Source organism: Dicentrarchus labrax, unplaced genomic scaffold (assembly GCF_905237075.1).
Source record: "Dicentrarchus labrax unplaced genomic scaffold, dlabrax2021, whole genome shotgun sequence".
Taxonomy (NCBI): Eukaryota; Metazoa; Chordata; class Actinopteri; family Moronidae; genus Dicentrarchus; species Dicentrarchus labrax.
This window is the reverse complement of record NW_026136705.1, coordinates 17,267,356-17,287,008: the sequence shown is the minus strand read 5'-3', so window position 1 is coordinate 17,287,008 and position 19,653 is coordinate 17,267,356. Positions and strand designations below refer to the sequence as shown.

The window sequence follows — 19,653 nt, the reverse complement described above, 5'->3', positions numbered from 1 at the left end:
AGGGTGTAGCACACGCTCAAGAAAACCGGTTCAGAGAAGCTCGAGGCCTGTACCATTTATTTCTATCTGGTGGTTTGTCGGTTTTTATCTTTTCATTTAATCCGCTGTGTATCTGTGTTACACACTCCCTGTTATAGTATATGCATTGCTCTTCAATCTTACATGATTCTAATCTAAACAGGTGTGGATTATCCAGCCTGCTTTATCTAATTCATAATATGTCTGTGTTATGTTTTCTTAACCTGCTGTAATCTGCCTCTCCTATAGAATATGGGCTTTTAGCAGATCCTTCTGAATTAGTCTGCAGTTTTAATACAAACATTTTTTTACTTGAACTTGAAGTAGCCTATAGCCTATATTTATTTATTATACATACACAATAATGGATGTCTCAATTTGGCCCTTTCAGTAATTATGGCTGTGTGGACCCACCACGACCAGAAACCACCTCCTGCTGAACCATCTCTTTCTGTGTGTAGTCTGCTCTGCAGGCCTCGCTGCTCTGCGCGCAACAGCAACGCCGCGCCGCGGCCCCGATCAGGAAGTGAATTTGAAGAAAATAAGCGACTGTGGAGGTAGAATGACATAGAGGGGGAGAGGTGGGAGAGAAGCAAGCGGAGAAAGAAGAGACTATCGGAGGGAGGGATCGACCCTGTTTCTGGACCCGTATTGAGCCGCTTCCCTCTGGGATACACCGCACCGCCAAAAAATGCTCATAAAGGAATTGTAAGTAGAAGTGTGTGCATGTGTGTGTGTTTGAGAGAGAGAGAGAGGAGAATGTGTGCGCGTTTATCCGTCATGGTTTCGCAGCGCTGACATTGTGGCCAGTCGCCCGAGAGTGGAATTACAAGAGTGCGGCCAGGCTGATGTCGACATCCCGTATCTTTCTGACTACATGTCCGTCATCATTTTTCATGCAAACGACACTCCATCACCTTAAAGCATTCACCGAATAAAGCGAGAGATAATAAAGCGGCTGTAGTTGCATCAGCAGCCGGCGCAGGATGGCTGTGCCCTTCACATTTCTGCATCAAGTGAAATCGGGAGGCTTTGACTCTAGCGGGTAGTAAAATGTCATTTGCTCTGGTGCGAAAATGACGGATGCTCGAGAGGAGTGTTGGTGTTGGTGGTGGCGGTGAGGTAGAGATGGCTGGTGTATGTAAGCCGTGCCGTGCCGTGCCAGCGTCCATCCCTGCTGTAAGCCGCTGTGGCCATGTTATTGATGCGCGGTGAAGGTGAAACGAGTGATGGGAGCATTCCCGCATTTACCTCCGGAGGAATGGAGATAGGGGAGTTGTGGAGGGATGCTCAAGGGGAGAAGGGGTGGGAGCGGGGCAGGTAGGGGTGATGGTTGCAACGCTTTTTTTTTTGGTATGGGGGGAAATGGCAAATGGCGAGGTTTTGACGCACCAGTCAGACATTTCTGAGAATGTGACAGCTGGGGCCGAGAGGACGGGATGGCATGTAAAGTAGGATCGTGTCGTGCAAAGGGGAAGATTTGGGTATTTTTAACACGTTACTTTAACACATTGCTTTGGCAGGCCTCGGTGTGCTGGAAGGATAAATGACTGAGGCCTACATAGAATCAGCTGGTGGGTAGAATAAGGGTAAGGCCGTTGGATTGGGATGATATTGGCCTTCAAATGAAAAAAAAAACTGATATTAGTCATAGTTGTCCACCTCAGACAGGATGGTGGTTCCTTCATTTTTCTTCTCCTAACTAGTGTGCACCAGACTCATTTTGCCTCAAGTAGCTTGTGACCCACCTGTAAAAAAAAAAGTCATCAGTCTGGTCTCCTCCACCTTTTTGGTGTTACAGTATAGTTTTAGATGCTTCTGCACCTTATTATCTATTAAATATTTCATATGTTTCTATATATTCTATGGCAAGGTCAGAGCTACACTACAGTTATATGGCACACATTTCAGCTATCGGCAGCTTCAGCCTAAAAATAACATCTGATGAAAAATCTATACTGATCAGAGTTTGGCGTAAATTATCAGCATTTGCTATTGTCTTGATTTCTCTACCACACGCCTTTAATCAATTAATGGCCCAGCACAAAAAGCTCACGATGAGAGTGATGGCATGGCTAAAGATCTGAAGTGATTAGGGAGAGTCTGGGTCTCAGCAGTCTGCCTGGAAATTAATTAAATCGGTCACGATTAAATGCTGAATGCACCCTGTCAACACACAGCCACACAGAGAGGCCTGTACATGCACACACACATGCACCAAGATACCATCATGGGGGTCAAGAGACAGTGAATTGATCCATGTCCTGCTGTAGCACAGACAGGTTTTTTTGACTCTGTGCTGCTCACCTGAACCACTGACCTAAATCACTCCTGGTCCACTTTTTCTCCACTTCCACGAGCTTTGGCAGGTGTTCAGCAATACAAGAGCCACTTTGCAATATACGACACGATGAAGAGAATAGAATAGAAGCAGCGAAAGAGTAGAGACTGAAAAAAAAATGGAGAGGAGACAGGAAAGAATGCCGGAGAGAAGAGGGGTGTTTGTTTTCTGAAGCAACAGAGAGACACCTGATCTTCCTGTCAAGACCTTTAGACCAAGGAGATGTGCAGAGGGAGAGAGAGAAAGAGAGAGGGAGGGAGCACTGAGGTGACTTGACTTGTTTAACTAAAGTCCAAATACTAGTAATAAATTAAGCTCTTTTTAACATTTACACCATAATAAGCAATACAAGACTGGTTTAGAGAAAAAGGTGTGAAATAAATATTTTATCTAGCCGACACATATAGCTATAACACTTCAATGTAAAGAAAATTAGAAAATATGCTGTTAGTTCAGTTGTATTTCAATACTGTCATTTGACATCACAGGTTTTCACTGTCTCTGCCTTCCTTGCAGCATCTGGTCTCCCGTCCAATGTCTGGCTGGGACTCAGACCCAGATTACATTCAGTGGCGAGTGGGATGCAGGATTATGGAATGTAGGCATACATCGCAGTTACAAAACAATCAACAATGCTGCCTACTGTACATGTGCACACTTTAAAGGAGGTAGTGTAGTGTGTTTAAGTCATGCTTCTATTATAAAAGCTCAGAAATTGTGAGTGCGCATGTGTGTAGCATGAGTCTTTCTTCACATGTTAATACTGTATGTGTTTGAGGGTAGATCTGTGAAGGGGATTGGGGCTACATTATCAATGAATAAAACCGAAACAACCTAAAGTTGCCATGAACTTGCACCCTCACTCATTTTGACCAATTTGAGTCCTCCGTCACCGGCAATAAGTTGTGCAGCAATGTGTTACTTTGATGTTATTCCTGACTGCTTGTAATCCATACCAAGGTGCAATGGGGGTTCTTATTACAGATTATAGAGTAGATTATATTACACATAGGAGTTACATGCAAATATCAGTGGGAATGTTATTGGATTTCTGATATTATTTAGCCAAAGCAGCAGTGTGAATCAACACATTAACCTACAGTTACCTTAAAGGTGAAACACTGATCATCAAATCATAATGGCAAGTGTCTGTGTAATAGATTTCTTAGGGAAATACTGCAGAGAATGGCTACTAAATTGTGTATTTCATCATACATGTAAATTAAAGAGAATTACACAAGAGTAACAGGTTGCTTTCCTTATTCTTGTTGCACTATTAATGGATTACTAAGCCACTTTTCACTCTTATTTCCTTTTTGCATTGGTTTTGTAGTGCAGCATACTGTACGCACACTCCTAGCCTTAAGTTTCACCATTATCTTTGATTTTGACTTTCACTGGGCCTGCTGTCAGTCCAACTTTGCACAAAAACATATTTGTTCTTGGCTCATTTTGAAAGAGTGCTGGGGTGGATGTCATCATTTTGTTGGTGGCGTGCGACTTATGTGTGCCAGTGGGAGCCGGTTCCATTTCCCAACACTCTTTTGTAAACACAGTGGTGAAACAGAAAAAATGTTTGCCACAAACAAAAAATGGCAATGGACAAAACAACACAAACACATGAACCACAAAATGCATTTTGTATGTGAATAATCGTATTGTTAGGCTTTATTTATCCAAGAGAAATATAGTACACATGCTTTTTGACATTAGCTTACTTGGATGTGTATTTAGTTTCTATCCACTAGGAGGTGCTGGTCTTCACCAGATCTGCAGAAACATGCAAGCGGTTTTTGTTAACTATAAAAACGTTAGAAATTATTAAAAACTTTAAAATGTGTAAAATGCCAGGAAAATTAGAGAACATAATGATCAAAGGCACGGGTGTACATACATACCAGAATCAGGAGGAGGAAGTGCAGTCGGTGAATAAACAGCTTGTTGGTTTGCTCCGGGCGGGGTAGCCTTTGTAGTCTTAGATAATGGGAACTTTTATTTAGTTATGGAATTAATAGTTTCATTTATTGTAACAAGTGGTTACATGTTGATATACTTAATAACTGAAAAAAATGTATGGGCCCTTTAGTATTCAGATGTGTAGCTCCAAGTGCTACAAAGAATCAACAGCTGCTTAGTACACAAAAGTGACCACCCTGAACCTTATCCACACCTTGTCCCGATTCTATAAAATAATAATAATGATCATCGATTTCTCCTCATTCTCCTATAAAATATATTGTTAAATGGTTAAAAACCTTTTTAGAAGAACTGCTCAGCCAGGCTTCACATCTCAGTCTTTGCATTTGATCTTGCTGCTGTCCTGCTCCAGTAAAACATACTCTCATCTTCGCCTCAGAACAGCAAAGAATAGATCATTTATTCTCTCCTGATCACTCAGCGTCAAAGTGAAACGTGAATTTAATATTACGTAACAGGCAGGGTTTTTTTGGTTCCATTAGATTTTATTATCCTATAATTATTGTTAATAAAACATAATGCCAATAATAATCATGCCAAACAATTGCAATAACACTGAATGCAATGTCTGCTCTTTGCTCGGCAAGAAGTAAAATTCATCTAAAAAAAAAAAAAAGAAACAAACAAATCCCTGCTGGTGTTCTCCAGCTCAGCTGAGGAGTCCTCTGAGACAGCATCATGGAAACGACGCATGTTTGTCAGATAATCGGTGTCCAAATCTGTGCTGAGCTGAATGGTTAAAAATGTCAGATCTTGTTGTCAGTGTGTCACTCACAGGATTTCTCCAGGCTAATCCTGTCCACAGAGGTGGTTCATTATTACCAAATTGAAGCATGATGAATGTCATATTATAATGCCTCTAATTTATTACAGGCTTAAACAACACTCACACTGTGTTGGATTGTTCACAGGGAAAACAGACATTTTGAGCTTAATCAATTTAAAGGCAAAGTGATCCAAAAGCAATCCTTTGGATCTTGACATCATGTTTTCTTCACTGTATTTGGTTTGAATGGAATGACTGTACCTGCCTGCTGTCCAATCTATGTTAAGTTAACCAACATCAACAACATTTAGCTTTACCAAATCAAGCCTTCATAGCTTCAAGACACACACTTATACAACTTCAGGAGGAGCAAAGTTTGATTGTTGCTTCCTGATTTTTTGAGTAACTTCCCTAATTTCTCCTTCTCTTCCAGTCGAGTGATTCTTCCTATCTCTGTGGAAGAGGTAAGTTTCATTTGAGTATATTTCTCTGAAATAAATGAAGTCATACAGGTAAAGTGCAAGTGGGGTATTTGCATCATGTTTGGGCAAATTCTTTGTGAATGCATGCTCATTAATATTTGTGTGTGTGTGTGTGTGTGTGTGTGTGTGTGTGTGTGTGTGTTAGCTAAAATGGTTCAAGGTTCCGCTTTTATCTGATTCTTTGGAAAAGTGAAGGACAAGTGTCTGCCACCACTATAGTTGCTCTTTTGTGGGTAACCTTTGGACTTTTATATGTTTATTTTTAAGTTGTGCATATGTTGTAACACATAAATGAGACATACATGTTTTTTTTTATAACATATCCACTGCCACTGCAAAAATATGCAGCAGTGATTACATTGTGAGAAAAACTCCATCATATTGAAAAGAGTTTCAATCGGATAGATTGAATCAACACAGTCAGCAGTCGTTCACTGTCCTCGTCCTCTTTCCTGTGTCCCTCTGTCCCCTGCTATCCTCATTTCTATTGCAGTTTGCTCCTCTATTCAGGCCTGCATTGTAAATGAGTCACTTGAAACTGTACTTCCATGACTACCTCTGTACACCCCCCCCGCTGTCAACCTGACATTTATGCATTATTTGCACATACATGAGAGTAATCTGCTTTTGGTAGAAACATTTCACCTGTGCTGTTTAGTAATGACAAATAAATATGTGTTGACAACTGTGGCCAGCAAGCACTTAATCTGCTCTTACACACTATAAACAGCTCCAAGTATGAGTGTAAAGCACCAGTGAGGGCTCAAAAACTGGATAACCGGTTTGCAGCTGGGATCAGAATGACATATTACTTCTTTACATCCTCGTGTTTTTATTATAGAATACACTGAATATAATAAAACATCTTTGTAATAATGAGTTGCAGCCTTACCTATTTTCAAGATTTAAAACTGTAACATTTTTCCTTTAACATCTCTGCTTTGTCTGGCATTAATATAGAAAGTCAAGTTTCTTCTCATTGATGCAATTCTTTGAAACAGCAACTGCCACTAATCATTGTGCCACTTCAGTCACAGGACCTCAAGAAGCCAAATCTGATATTTAGAATAATTTTCTGATTGATCAGATCTGTGCTTACACTTACATATTTTTATTTCCAGTCCACCTTAAAGTCACGTGGCAGTGGACTGACCAATACATCACACTGATTTCATCTCCTTGCATTTCCTCTGGCTTTAGATCTGCAATATGTTGCTTCTCATTAACTGTGTCTTAATAGCCTTTATCTTGATCATATATCTCTACATAATGAGGCAGGTTTCCTCTAGAGCAGCAGGCCTGGAAACTGTATGACAGTCTGCATGCTATGACACAATTAGATGCTGGAAAAGTACTAAGAAAGAATTATTTGACTAAAATATGTTCCACAAAGCCTGAATACAGTTGAGTAACGTCCCCTGTGAATCACATCCCTCCAGAGCTTCAGCTCCTCTGTCTCTCTCTGTACATCCTGACTCTCTGAAGCAGCAGTCTTCAGTTATTTACAACCAATTACCAGATATGGAGGTTTGCAGTCCAGCTGAATACTTCAGGGGAGTAGTGATTCAATCCATCATCCATTTGATTTCCATTATTTCACTTTTTGCCCACAATGTGATTTGATTTGATTCTTTCAAAAAGCTCAACAGTTGTATCTTTACATACGACTCTGGATTCATCTCTTTGAACAGAGGTTTTGTTTTGGAGCGTATATGTTGAATGAGACTGTTCCAGCTGTTGAAACCCCTGGAAAATTTACTGAATTGGATTTCCTGTCTGCTAACTTCCTGCCAGGAGCCGTATTTAACCTAAAGCATTATCAGTTGTTTTATTTTTGTGAAAGAAAGAAGTTCTGGTATAACAGAACATGGCCTCACCTCACAAATATTGAATTATATTTGTCCAACACTGTTACCCAGGAGGCTTTGCTGTTCCTGCATCCCATTTATTTCTGTCGGCAGATGTGGTATCTGCAGCTTATTTGAGGGAACAGACTCTTTAAATCTTTGTTATTTATACAATATATTTGTTTTCCATTGCTGCTGTGGAGCACACAAAAGGTCATAAGGTCATGGTTAAAAGGAGCAGTCTCTGAATAGTCACCTTTCACCTTTTACTGATGCTTTTTTTTGGACACCTTCTTCCAAAAGTCAGTAAAATAATTTGCTCACAGTTTAGCAATGAACAGAGTGGGTTGCCATTAAGTGAAGGCATTGATCAAGGTTTAGCCACCCAGTTCCACTGCAGATATATAGGACTTGTCCTCAATTCACCATCCTTCTTAATGTATGACGTATGAGTTATCTGGAATTACTACAAAAGTCTAATCAGTTCTTGGCTTGCCTACGGCTGTTCTGTTACTGGTCAGGGAAATCTGTGCCTAGAGCTTTGAAATTTCCTCCAGTCAAATTAATTGATACAAGAGAAAATGTTCTTGATGGAGGAAAATCATTTTAACAATTTAATAACTCGAAATGAGACTGATTTGTAAGTGTTTGCTTCCTAGAACTGCAAAAAAGTAAAAACTGCAGCTACATTAACAACCAGCTGAAATAATGCCACATACAGCATCACACGTATATATTGGACATTATTTTATGTGTGTTTTGGTGTCTTTTAAGGTGAGAAAATCCACAGTAGGGTTAATCAAGCACTTCCACCCCTGCACCCCATTAGAGTAAAATTGCACAATTGAGTTTAATAGAAAACATTTAAGCGATCCAAAAAATGTATGTTAGGTTTTTTTAATGCCTTTCTGAAATTGTTTATATACACCAATCTCCTATCAAACCACGTAGAAGATAAACTAATTTCATCACAGACAGCAGCTCCAACCGTTCACAAATCATTACATCCTGAAGACTTTTTTTGAAATTGTTTCCATTTCCGTTGTAGTTTATTTGTACTTTTGTGTATTTATTGTGCTTTTCAAAAGTACAAGAACAGATACAGGTAAATAGGTAGATTTTTCTAAAACTTATATTTCTTATTGTTCTGTTGTACTGTGCCTATCCTTAAACTTTAACTGTGCTCTATATACAGTATACACTTTTTCATTGCTCATCTAAAATTCTCCTTGAAAGTGAAGTTAAACCTTGGCAGGAGAGCATTCGATCATCTTTTGACTCTGAACCAAGACATTCTGTCAAACTCAGTTGCGACTTGTGCGCTATAAAGACAATCTACAAAAAACAGTTGTGACAGGCTTCAACATGACTAATGGGTTTTTAACTAATACAAACTTGTCATTGTCAGATTCACTCTGGTTCCTAGATTGTGGTTTTCCTCTGTAAAGATGAGGAATGTTGTTGCCTTGTTGTATGTGTGTAAATATAAAACCTATAATATTCTCATTGTTTGATTTTACACAATGGTGTTGTTGACAATGGACTACAAATACTATCTATAATCTCTTTATTAAATGATTCAACTTGTTCCATCTTTGTGATGTTGTAGTGTGCCTGCACTTGGCCCAGCTTTGTGCAGAGGTTATATGGTGGATTAGAGGTGATTAAGAAATGAAAGGAGCCATTGTCCTGTGTTTAAACACTCACATGCACACTCAAGATCAAGAAGTAAGGGGAATGAGAGGAAGACAGGGATGAAAGAAGGGGAGAGTGTTCAGTTTGAGAAAGAGGTAACAAAAACAGTGCAACAAAAAGAAGTTGACGGGACAAGAAGACAAAAAACAAAGACAAAGAGTGTATGGGAGAGATTATGAGGATTCCCAGGAAAAGAGAAGGTAGTGATCAGAAAAAGGATCAGAAGAAAAAGTTAATCCACCACTTAAGATTTAAATAGATCAGATGATGTATGTGATGACATGACTTCAGTGTAACCAGTTTTTTTCCCCTCTTTTTTTCAGTACCAGGTCGGCCAGCTGTACTCTGTGGCTGAGGCCAGTAAGAATGAGACAGGTGGAGGAGAAGGAGTGGAGGTGCTAAAAAATGAGCCCTACGAGAAAGAGGGAGAGAAGGGACAGTACACACACAAAATCTATCATTTGCAGAGGTAAGCACTTGTCCGTTCACTCAGGAAGAGTACTTCATTCATTTCAGGCCACAGCTCTTGGCTTGGATCCATTCATTTATTTTTATGATTTAGTCTATCACCCCATCACTTTAAAGTCAAAGCCACAGGACTGTGGCCTGTATCACGGGAGTGATCCGCAAACCCCAGTGTCAAGACGCCATTAGGATAATAGGCGAGGGTGTTATTTTAGTGCCCATGCATGCAGACCCTATTAGTTAAATCATGCAGTGTGCACCAAAATCTAACCTTAATTTTATTAACTATGTTTTTTCCCCATGTATCTTATATCTCCTGATTGAAATGTAGAACTTTCATTTTGTGTTGATTCTGGCGGCCCCTGTGGATAAAAGCAGTAGCGTTTCCCCCGTCTCGTTTTGTCTGATTTTATGGCAAATCTGACCTGTTGGCAGGTAGTGGTGGTAGTGAAGGTGAAGTCAGTCATTCTGGAGAAAGATAGCTGATTGTTGAGTCCCAGGATGTCAAACACTGATGCTTTGAGTAACAGTAAATGGGAAACAAACCAAGTGGCTCAGAGCAAGCCACACAACACAACAGGTTGTGTTCATGCTCCCAGGTCATCAAATATTGATGCCTTTGGTTGCCTAAGCGTCTGTATATGACAACCTGTGAATGAGACTCAACAACTATCTTTCTCCAGAATGACTGGCTGCACCTTTAAGAATAACTATATAGAAACATTAAATTTACCTTGGTTTGTTCTTCACTCCTCTGTCCTGCAGTAAAGTGCCGTCATTCGTCCGAATGTTGGCTCCATCTTCAGCTCTCAACATCCACGAGAAAGCCTGGAATGCATACCCATACTGTCGCACAGGTAGCACACACACACACACACACACACACACACACACACACACACACACACACACACACACACACACACACACACACACATACCTGATACAGGTACTGGCAGCAAAGAAACCCCTCATGTCATTTCAGGGTTACAGAAGTTGACACTAGTACAAGACATGATGTAGGAAATAAAAGATAAGTTAAAGTTAAAGTAAAAAAACAAGCAGCAGATACAGTAGTGAGAGTTTCAGTCCACAATAAAATGAAAACAGGACATTTTTGGCTATGCTTAAAATGTAAACAGGCTGCCCATCGATCCATATAAAGAGGTCCCATGAGTCAGCCCCATCTTCCAAAGCTAGCTTTTAATACTGAGCACAGACTCGTAGGATACAATCTCTACCACTTAATCTACCCAATGTACCCAAACCTGGAGTGGTAGCTATTTTGCAATGCCTCAGAATAATTCTGTAGGCTGCAATCTTACCCACCATAATAACTTAAAACGCACATTTTGATGTATTTGTCAGAAAAAACAAAACTAACAACAGGACAACATAACTGTTGTTGCCGTCATTCATTAGAACGGACATAATGTTCTGCACTTAATCCTGAAAAAGTGTGAATACAATTGACTCAAATTACGTAGAGGTCACATAGGAGTCTCTGTCAAAGAGATTGTCGATCTCTGGGAACCTTTCTGTCTCCCTGTCTCTCTCTCTCTCCCTCTCTCTCTCTCTCTCCCTCTCCCTGTCTCTGGGTCTCTGTCACCTTGAAGAAGTCATTGAATAATTAACTGTATGTCCAGTGAGAAGAGCCATGCAATCACTCGAGCCTTTCAGGCTGAGATTACACACACACTACCAGCTGCCTGACAGCCATCTGTCATACAAACACACGGGACAGTCAAAGGCAAAACCTGAACCTACATACACAGCTGTAGGTTTTCTTGTCCTCTGTACATTGTAGAATACTGTAAATGCTGTCACATTTCTCATATGTTCTTTCTCTCTGTTTGCTCCTGTGCTTTCTTTCTTCTGGCTCTGCAGTTATCACTGTAAGTATTTTTTTCTTCTTTTTTGTGCTTACAAATTTCATGTATGTTGACACACCAAACTGATGCTCATAGAGCGAGCACATTAACCTGAACGTTGAGAAAGAAATGTGATCTTTTTCAGCAACAGCCGCAGCAGGGCTAGTCAGACATTGTTACTCTGTGTGTTTGTGCTGGTGTATGTGTATGAGAGCACTGACAGTTGTATTTTATGTTTTTTTCACTCGCTTACATTTTATTCTGTAGACGTATCGTTCCATCTTCACTCCTTTCTATTCCTCCTTTCTCTGCAGAACGAGTATATGAAAGATAACTTCCTGATCAAGATTGAGACATGGCACAAACCTGACACGGGACACCTTGAAAATGTAATTAGTAAAGGCTGTAATGAGCTGACATGGTGTATGTGTGTGTTTGAGCGGCATGATTCATTTTTAATGTGTATTTTTGGGATGACTTTAAACAATGCATGTGGCAAAGAAAGTGTGCTAATGTTGGATTTTAAATCATACTGTATCTCACACCATGTATGGGTATTTTTTTGTTTATTATTCACTTCTTCCACTGTTGTGGAATTCCAACATTTCCCACTGTTACAGTCTGTTTACTTGTTTTCTAATTAAAACAACTGCTCTGTGAATTCTTATGAACAACCTACAGAAACAATCCCCTAGCTATATGCTTCCATAGTAACTTTAGGACAGTGCTCCTATATATATGAATATGTTAATTAAATAATTATGAACATGCAAAACTGCTTGTCTTGTCTCTCTGTTGTATGTGGACCTCCTGCAGAGCCTTGTGCCTGTATCTAGCTGTGCTCTGTGCTTCTGTTTCAGGTACATGGTTTGGATGCAGAAACCTGGAAGAAGGTGGATGTAGTCTATATCGATATTGCGGACAGAAGCCAAGTGGAGCCGAAGGTGAATATGTGTAGCTTTAAGATCCATATTCATCCATGTCATCCTTGTCAACTCATCCATGTTGTTTAATCTGGGTTTTCTTGTCACTCTCCAGGACTACAAGGCAGAGGAGGATCCTTGCAGGTACAAGTCAGTGAAGACAGGACGAGGCCCTTTAGGACCAGACTGGAAGGTACGCGTTGTTGTAGATGTCTCAGTTGGTTTAGACACATTTGAAACCACTGAAATACATGATAAACAAAGACCTCTGATAAAGACCACATTACTGTTAATTATGGATGTGCAAAATAAAAAACATCATTAGCACCCATACTTGTTTCTTAAGAAGTACAATGTTCAGTCAATGTGGAAACTGAGGTACTGTTTTTTCTGGGAATTTGTCAGTTTTGGCAACCAGGGATATAAGCACCTACCAGCAGTTGTTGGTTGGTCTAGTATTTTTTTAAACTCAATATAATATATTTGACTATTTAAGGCCAACAAACAGATAAATAAGTATATAAATATATGTTTGCACTGTGTAATTGTTGGTATTGTAGAGAAAGACCCTTTAAATTGGCTTATAGGGAAATTTTATTTACAAACAATAAAATTTAAAACTTGTTTGAATCTATAAAGTATGAAAAAGCTAAATAATTTAAATGTTTGTTGTTGGTTGGGGGAAACTTATGACTTTATTATGTCTTTAAAATTGTGGCTGTGGCCCTGACTATAAGAAACTGAATCTTTGTTAACAAGTCAAAATACCATGTATGTATATGTGTGTGTGCACTTGCAGAAGGAGCTTCCTAACAAGAAAGACTGCCCACACATGTGTGCCTACAAACTGGTCACTGTCAAATTCAAGTGGTGGGGCCTGCAAAATAAAGTGGAGAACTTCATTCAAAAGGTTTGTTTACAGTTCGAGCTGTGGTACAGGTTGTCGCTCATATGACATCCAGGTAGCCACAGGTCAAGGTCTGCCACTGAGGAAGGATTGTTGACAAGAAACTAACATGATGTCGGTCTTGAAAATGTTGCATGAATACAGTACAAACAGTGTCTCACATCTTGCTAGCTGGAGGTAACAGTGGAAAAGTACCACTCACTTTAATGCTGTACATATGGGCTGCACCAGCCTCTAGTGGACAAACAGAGTAAAGCAGGATGGAATTAAAACATCTGTAATAATCAAACAGCTTGATTTTATTATTTGCACTTTAAGCGCTTCCTTTCTTCAAACCCCAATATGACACTTCTCTTTATCTTCCTCTGTTGTTTCCCAGCAAGAGAAGCGTTTGTTCACTAATTTCCACCGTCAGCTGTTCTGCTGGATCGACAAGTGGATTGACTTGAACATGGAAGACATTCGTCGCATGGAGGAGGAGACACGCAAGGAGCTAGATGAGGCAAGTGAAAAAGATTGAATAGAGCCAGAAGATCTGATTTTAGATTCTTAGAGATTCTTCTAATAAGTATGTTATTCCTACTACAGTAAACACTTTAGTAAAAGTCAGTAATTCAATCACTGTCTATGTTGATGTTAATTTTTTTTGTTTTTCTTGTGTGCATCAGATGAGAGTGAAGGACCCAGTGAAAGGGATGGTGGCTCTAGAGGACTGAGGTTGTGTTGAACCGTGAATGCTGCTGCTCATCAGGTGATGTTTACAGCAAAGAAGAAAATCTTCACATTTTAGAAGCAGGAACCAGAATCTTTGGGGCATTTTACGTAAATGACATGATTAATTAATCGATTAACAAAACTGACCTCGACTAACTGTTTTCAGCATTAATCCTTAAATATAAAGCAGCAGAATGTTGCCCTGTAGATCACAACACATTTTCTAAAGTTGTTATGAGTCATATGTTCATAAGCAAGTTACACATCCAGCAGACACAGAGCATTTATTTGGCCACCCAATGAATGTAAGTCCAATGTTTACTCTCTTTTTTGCTTTGTCCAAAATAATGACCTGAAAGATGCCAGAAGGTTCTGTAGAGCTGAAGGGAACTGCAGAGTTGGGTCATCTGTGGGTTTGTCACTGCGAGTGACACCTTTCACGTTACAAGTAGACATTTGATTTTATTGTTAATCTAAAAATATCGATTTGTGCAGCTTTAAGGGCTCCAAGTCAGAAATGTGTATCACAATGTGAGTTAAAAGCCTTTTAGAGTCCAGTTTATATCAGGCTCTAATCTTTAGCGTGCCAATAAACCCTTGTAATGAGAAAAAGTGCCTCTTGTTTATGCTCTTCCTTATTTCTGTCTCTTTCAGACCAGAGTACCCAGACACCAGCGGATTCACATCCTCCCTCTATTTCCAACTGACACAACGTCTGACCGGCCGGTCCACCCCAACCCCCTTACCCCCCACCCCACCCCCGGTACAGTCTGGTTTTCAGGGACCTGGACCCAGTAAACTTCCAGTTTTCAGCTGATCTCCTCCGCTACATCCCACCTCCCTTGAGTCCCATCCATCTCTATTTGTTTTTCCATCCAGTGTCCCCATCTTACTGCTCTGAGGCCTCCAGTAGCAACACTATAGATCTTGTCAGTCAGCCCTCTCAGTCTCTAAACCGTTCTAAACTACAGAGAATAGTGTCATTTGTCTCTGCAATTTAGGATTTATTTCTATTTAAGATATCCCAATGGTGTATATATACAGTATACCGTATATCGGGGAGCTGAATAATTCTATTGAAATATATATAAATATATATATATATAAATATATATAAACAGGGTTTTTAAAATGATTTTGTCTGTAAGTTTGTCTTTGGATGTTTATTTTTTCCAGACCAAGCTGTATCTGCTCAGTGTTGAGTTTTGATTCTGTAATTTTTATTTTATTTTATTTTTTGGATTTGTCATAGTACTTCCTTCTCTCCATTTGTGTCATGCTTTATGCAGTGTTTCCTTTTGTTGTTCAAATCAATTTGCAAGTCTACAAACTGCAGCTGTGAGGTTGGGATTGTGCTGAGAGTGTTATGTTGTCTCTGCTATACTCCTGGCCTACCAGATAGGATTTTTGCCCAGTATCTCCCTTAGTATGTTGAGGCATTTATTGGCGTTTTTGCTTCTTTGTGTGTGCGCGCTTTTGTTTGTGTGTGTATATGTGTGTGTGTTTCTGTAGCGCTGTAAGGTTTACCGCCATTTTTTTTTCTTTCACCAGGTCATTTCTAGCTCTTCAGTTTCATCAAGTTGTTCAAACAGATCGTTTGAAAGTCAATTTAAACACACGCACACATATGCACAGACAGAGATAGTATACAAGGATACAAGTATAATCACTCTGCAAAGGGAAATGCACAGTAGACGAGCCATAAATGAGTATCTGTTTTTCTTTTTGTCTGGCAGTCTTTCAGTCGACAGACATCACATCCTTTTTAACTGCAAAATTCATTATCATGATGGTGATTTTACCATTAGCAGCCATCATGGATATACAGCTCTTTACGCTTGCTGTAGATAGATAAATGGGTTTTTGAAAGTAAAACTTTACCCGATCTGCATCAATTCTTGCACCCATCCTGTCACCTCCAGTGGATAAATGGTCTTATCCAGCGATAGCAATAACTACCATGACACCTTGGTCTCTTCTTTTTCATCGCAAATCTATCTTACTTTACTGTTTGTTCCTATCCTAAAACTGTTTTAGTATAGCAGAGCCCGAGCTGAAAGTCAAGGATGGTTAAGATGTTGACAAATTATTTATTAAATGCTGGTTTTGTTGTGCTTGTCTCTGGATGAGGCGGGTTTTCTCCCGCTGGAATCTGAGGCCTGTTGCGGTAATCGTGTGGTTTTTCGGTATATGCATGAGTGTACATGAGTGATGTACAGTAACGTGTCTTTGAAGAGATCTGATGCTGGCTGGGTAAAGAAGGGAGGAAGTAATGGAGCTAGAGGAGTGATAACAGCAGGCACTAACCTTCTTCCTCTTGTTGATGTCTGTTTGGCCTCCTTTGTCCTCAGTTACTTTTATAATGTTCGTTTTCATCCTCTGTTTACTTTCCTCCCACAACTTTTAACTGTGTGGAAACTTTAAAGAGCAAGCAACAGATAATGCCAAAAGGCCAACATAATAATACTTATTTATGTCGCCCGCCTTTAATAAATACATTTGAATCATTAAAAAAAAGTGTCTAAAACTGGCTAAAAAACTGCTGTCAGCACAAGCAGATAAAAATATAACAAAATTTAGATCATTACAAAAGCATGATAATACACACTTGTGTGTAATCTGATTGAACAGTAAGTGTATCGGTCCCACTAAAGGGCTGGCCATTGGCAATTATTAAACTAAAACTGCATCAAGTGCAGTTTTTAATAAAACGTCTGTATCAGCCTAATATTTAAACAACTTTATTTTTTTACATTTCAATGGTCTGACTCTCGTATCTATCTAACCTGTGACATGACAGAACAGAGCAATACTATTAATCAAATAAATTCTTATTATATCTTATTCTATTTGTCGTAGTTCCCCATAACCCCAAGTTGCTCATATAGTTAGGGTGAAATGTATTTTTATGGTGCAGCATTGACACCAGTCTTCCAGGGCCTTTGTCATCAACTTGACAAAATGCAGACGTTTTCGAGAAGATTTCCAATAGTTGGTATTCATGTGATGGAGAATTTAAATGACTTCACACACCATTTGACAGGATCGTACTAGAGTAGTGTCATTAGTCTATCCATTTATGTGTTCTGTCTTAAGCCCAAGCACAGTAGCCAATATATCCGAATTTCCTTTATTGGCCATAAGGATACTAAGGCTTAAAACAGGCATTAACAACTGCTCAGGGCATTATTGGCAACTGTTAAAGTGTAATAGTTTAGACATGCTTTGGAGAAACATCTGAAAACTACTCTTTTTTTCCACCTTTTGACACTTTTTTATGTCCTAAATCTGAATGTCAGATAAAGTTTATAAACCAATCACTGCGAGCCAGTTTCTGTTGCCTCCTCTTTAAAGAAAACACTGGTCCTGGATGTCCAACTCTTCCACACCTCTGTGTCCATCAAGCATCTCACTCGCCGTCTGTGATGGGGCTACCAACTGAATCATGGAGATTTGTGGATGTACTGTATGTATCGACTTTGTAAATAGTAAATAAATAAATGTAGATGAACACATATATATAGATCAGACTGTCCTGCCAAACCTACAGCACACCCCTTACCACTTGATCCTCTTATTCCATCGCTAAATATTCAGCATCACACAGACCGCAGTGACCAAGTTGCTCTCCCAGAGGTATTATTGTGGGAAAATATAGAGTTATAGTGGCTGTAATTTAGTGCTGATAAGGCATTTTGAGGAATATTATCAGCCCTAGATATATAAAAAACGCATTCCTACATGTCAAAGATGATGTTGCTGCATATTTTAGGATGCTCCAGCAAAAGTGAGGAGCTGAGTTGCTGTGTGGTTTGTATTTGGAGGAGAAAAAAATGAAAAGCGAAGCAAAAACAATGTCCACAACTTCCTCTCCTCACGGTCTTCCCTCACAGGGACCACGTCTCATTGGCAGGACAGTGTATAGATATATATTTTTGTTCTGAGTGTTGTTGTACCTCTGTTGTCAGTCTCTGAACTACACTCGCGTCTCTCACTGAAAAGGAACATATAACGGCAGCTTGGATCAGTTCGGTGATCCACATAATTAGCTGATGGTGTCAGCCCTAAGTGGAGCCTCTGTGTAAGTAAGATTTTTGCCCTCCCGTCGTTAGCGATGGGAATCGAGGGGAAATTATTCCACATTTAGGAGCAGCTTCAACCGGGTGCTGGAGGGTTGGAGTTCACAGCTGCACAGAAAAAAAAAGCAAAGACAATTAGATGTGGTTGTTTGAAAACAGATACAGACAGTAGGTCCATTTTAAGAGCCTGGAGATACCATACAAACTTGTGAGAGAACATGGTTTAACAGAGACAATCTCATAGATATCTGTTGTTAGATTCTTCGATTTATAATCAGAATATGAAACCAAATGATTCCACAACCCCAAACTGTTTTTAAATCTTTAAATATCTCTCTCTCTCTCTCTCTCTCTCTCTCTCTCTCTCTCTCTCTCTCTCTCTCTCTCTCTCTCTCCCTGTTAACTTGTCTCCTGTTTTTCTTTCTTTTATTGTGAATTTGTGCCTTTTTGTCATCTTATCTTCCAATAACACTACTGTACATTGGAGACGTAAAGAAATGAATAAAAAGAAGCAAAGCAACTGTACATATGTTTTTATGTAAATTGTTTTTGTTTTACTTTCATGTATGGTTTCAGTGCTGTCATAGGTCATAACAACTCTCAACAAAACCTATGTGGTAAGTTTCCTACAGTCATGAGAAACCTGAAAATTGGAAACCTGAGATACTGTAACTGAAGTTCAATCATTATTTTTGGAATTTATTATTATTGTTTCTATTAACATAAAAATAAATAAATTACACTACAATGCAGGTATGCATGTATCTGAAATAAAATGTTACTATACTATATTATACTATACTTTTAATTTTATGCTTTGGTTTCTTATGGATAAGCTATACCGTAGAGCCTCGCAAATGGTTAAAAAGCAATCATTAATTCAATGGATATTAAATAGAGAGATTTAAAAAAGATTTTACTAATTAATCCACTGACATGTAAATCAACCTATAACGTGTTATAAATATAGAAAGCAACGATGCATTGACAAAATATATATATTAAATTAATAAATCAGTTTATCAAAACAATAATTTGCAGAAGCAAAATAAAATGTCTGGATAAAATGTCTCGATGCTTACACTGGAACCCCTAGTGTAAGTATCAAAAACTACACTATGGCAAGCAGCACCCACTGCACACACAAATCCACAAACACTGTAGGCAGGGTAAAATTAATCAGGTTTGAACCGCAAAGATTACTTTAAATCCTGATTATGAGGCAGAAGAGGGGCCAGCACACAGAGCACACATTTTGTGAGATGTTGATGAGACTCAGTGTGGCTGTGAAATGTTCTATAATCTTACAGGACTTCGAAATTATTGAGTAAATCCTGATTTTAAGTTGTTATTTTCTTCCTGCTCTTTTTCATGTATTTAGTTTTTTGTGACTGTGTTTTGGGTTTTTTTTATAATTGTTAAAGAAATTTCATTGAAATATATGGCAAGGGAGTTATTTCTCTCTCTTTTAGTTACCTAGTTCTGATACCAAAACAACCATCCAGTAATAGGATACAACAGTGAAGGAGTGCCCCATGCTTTTGAAATTAATACTTGTCAGTATTGAT

The 19,653-nt window shown here is 39.1% G+C and overlaps 1 protein-coding gene across 1 annotated transcript; it reads left to right on the top strand.

The window, feature by feature from the left end:
* Nucleotides 1-483: 483 nt before the first annotated feature.
* pitpnab (phosphatidylinositol transfer protein, alpha b) lies at nt 484-18,610 on the top strand. Its single transcript, XM_051401746.1, has 12 exons — nt 484-726; nt 5,536-5,566; nt 9,450-9,595; nt 10,357-10,448; nt 11,479-11,486; nt 11,777-11,851; nt 12,323-12,406; nt 12,501-12,578; nt 13,185-13,295; nt 13,672-13,794; nt 13,961-14,043; nt 14,661-18,610. The coding sequence occupies exons 1-11, from the start codon at nt 710-712 to the stop codon at nt 14,006-14,008; spliced, it is 813 nt and encodes a 270-aa protein (XP_051257706.1). The 5' UTR covers nt 484-709; the 3' UTR covers nt 14,009-14,043; nt 14,661-18,610.
* The last annotated feature ends 1,043 nt before the right edge of the window (nt 18,611-19,653 follow it).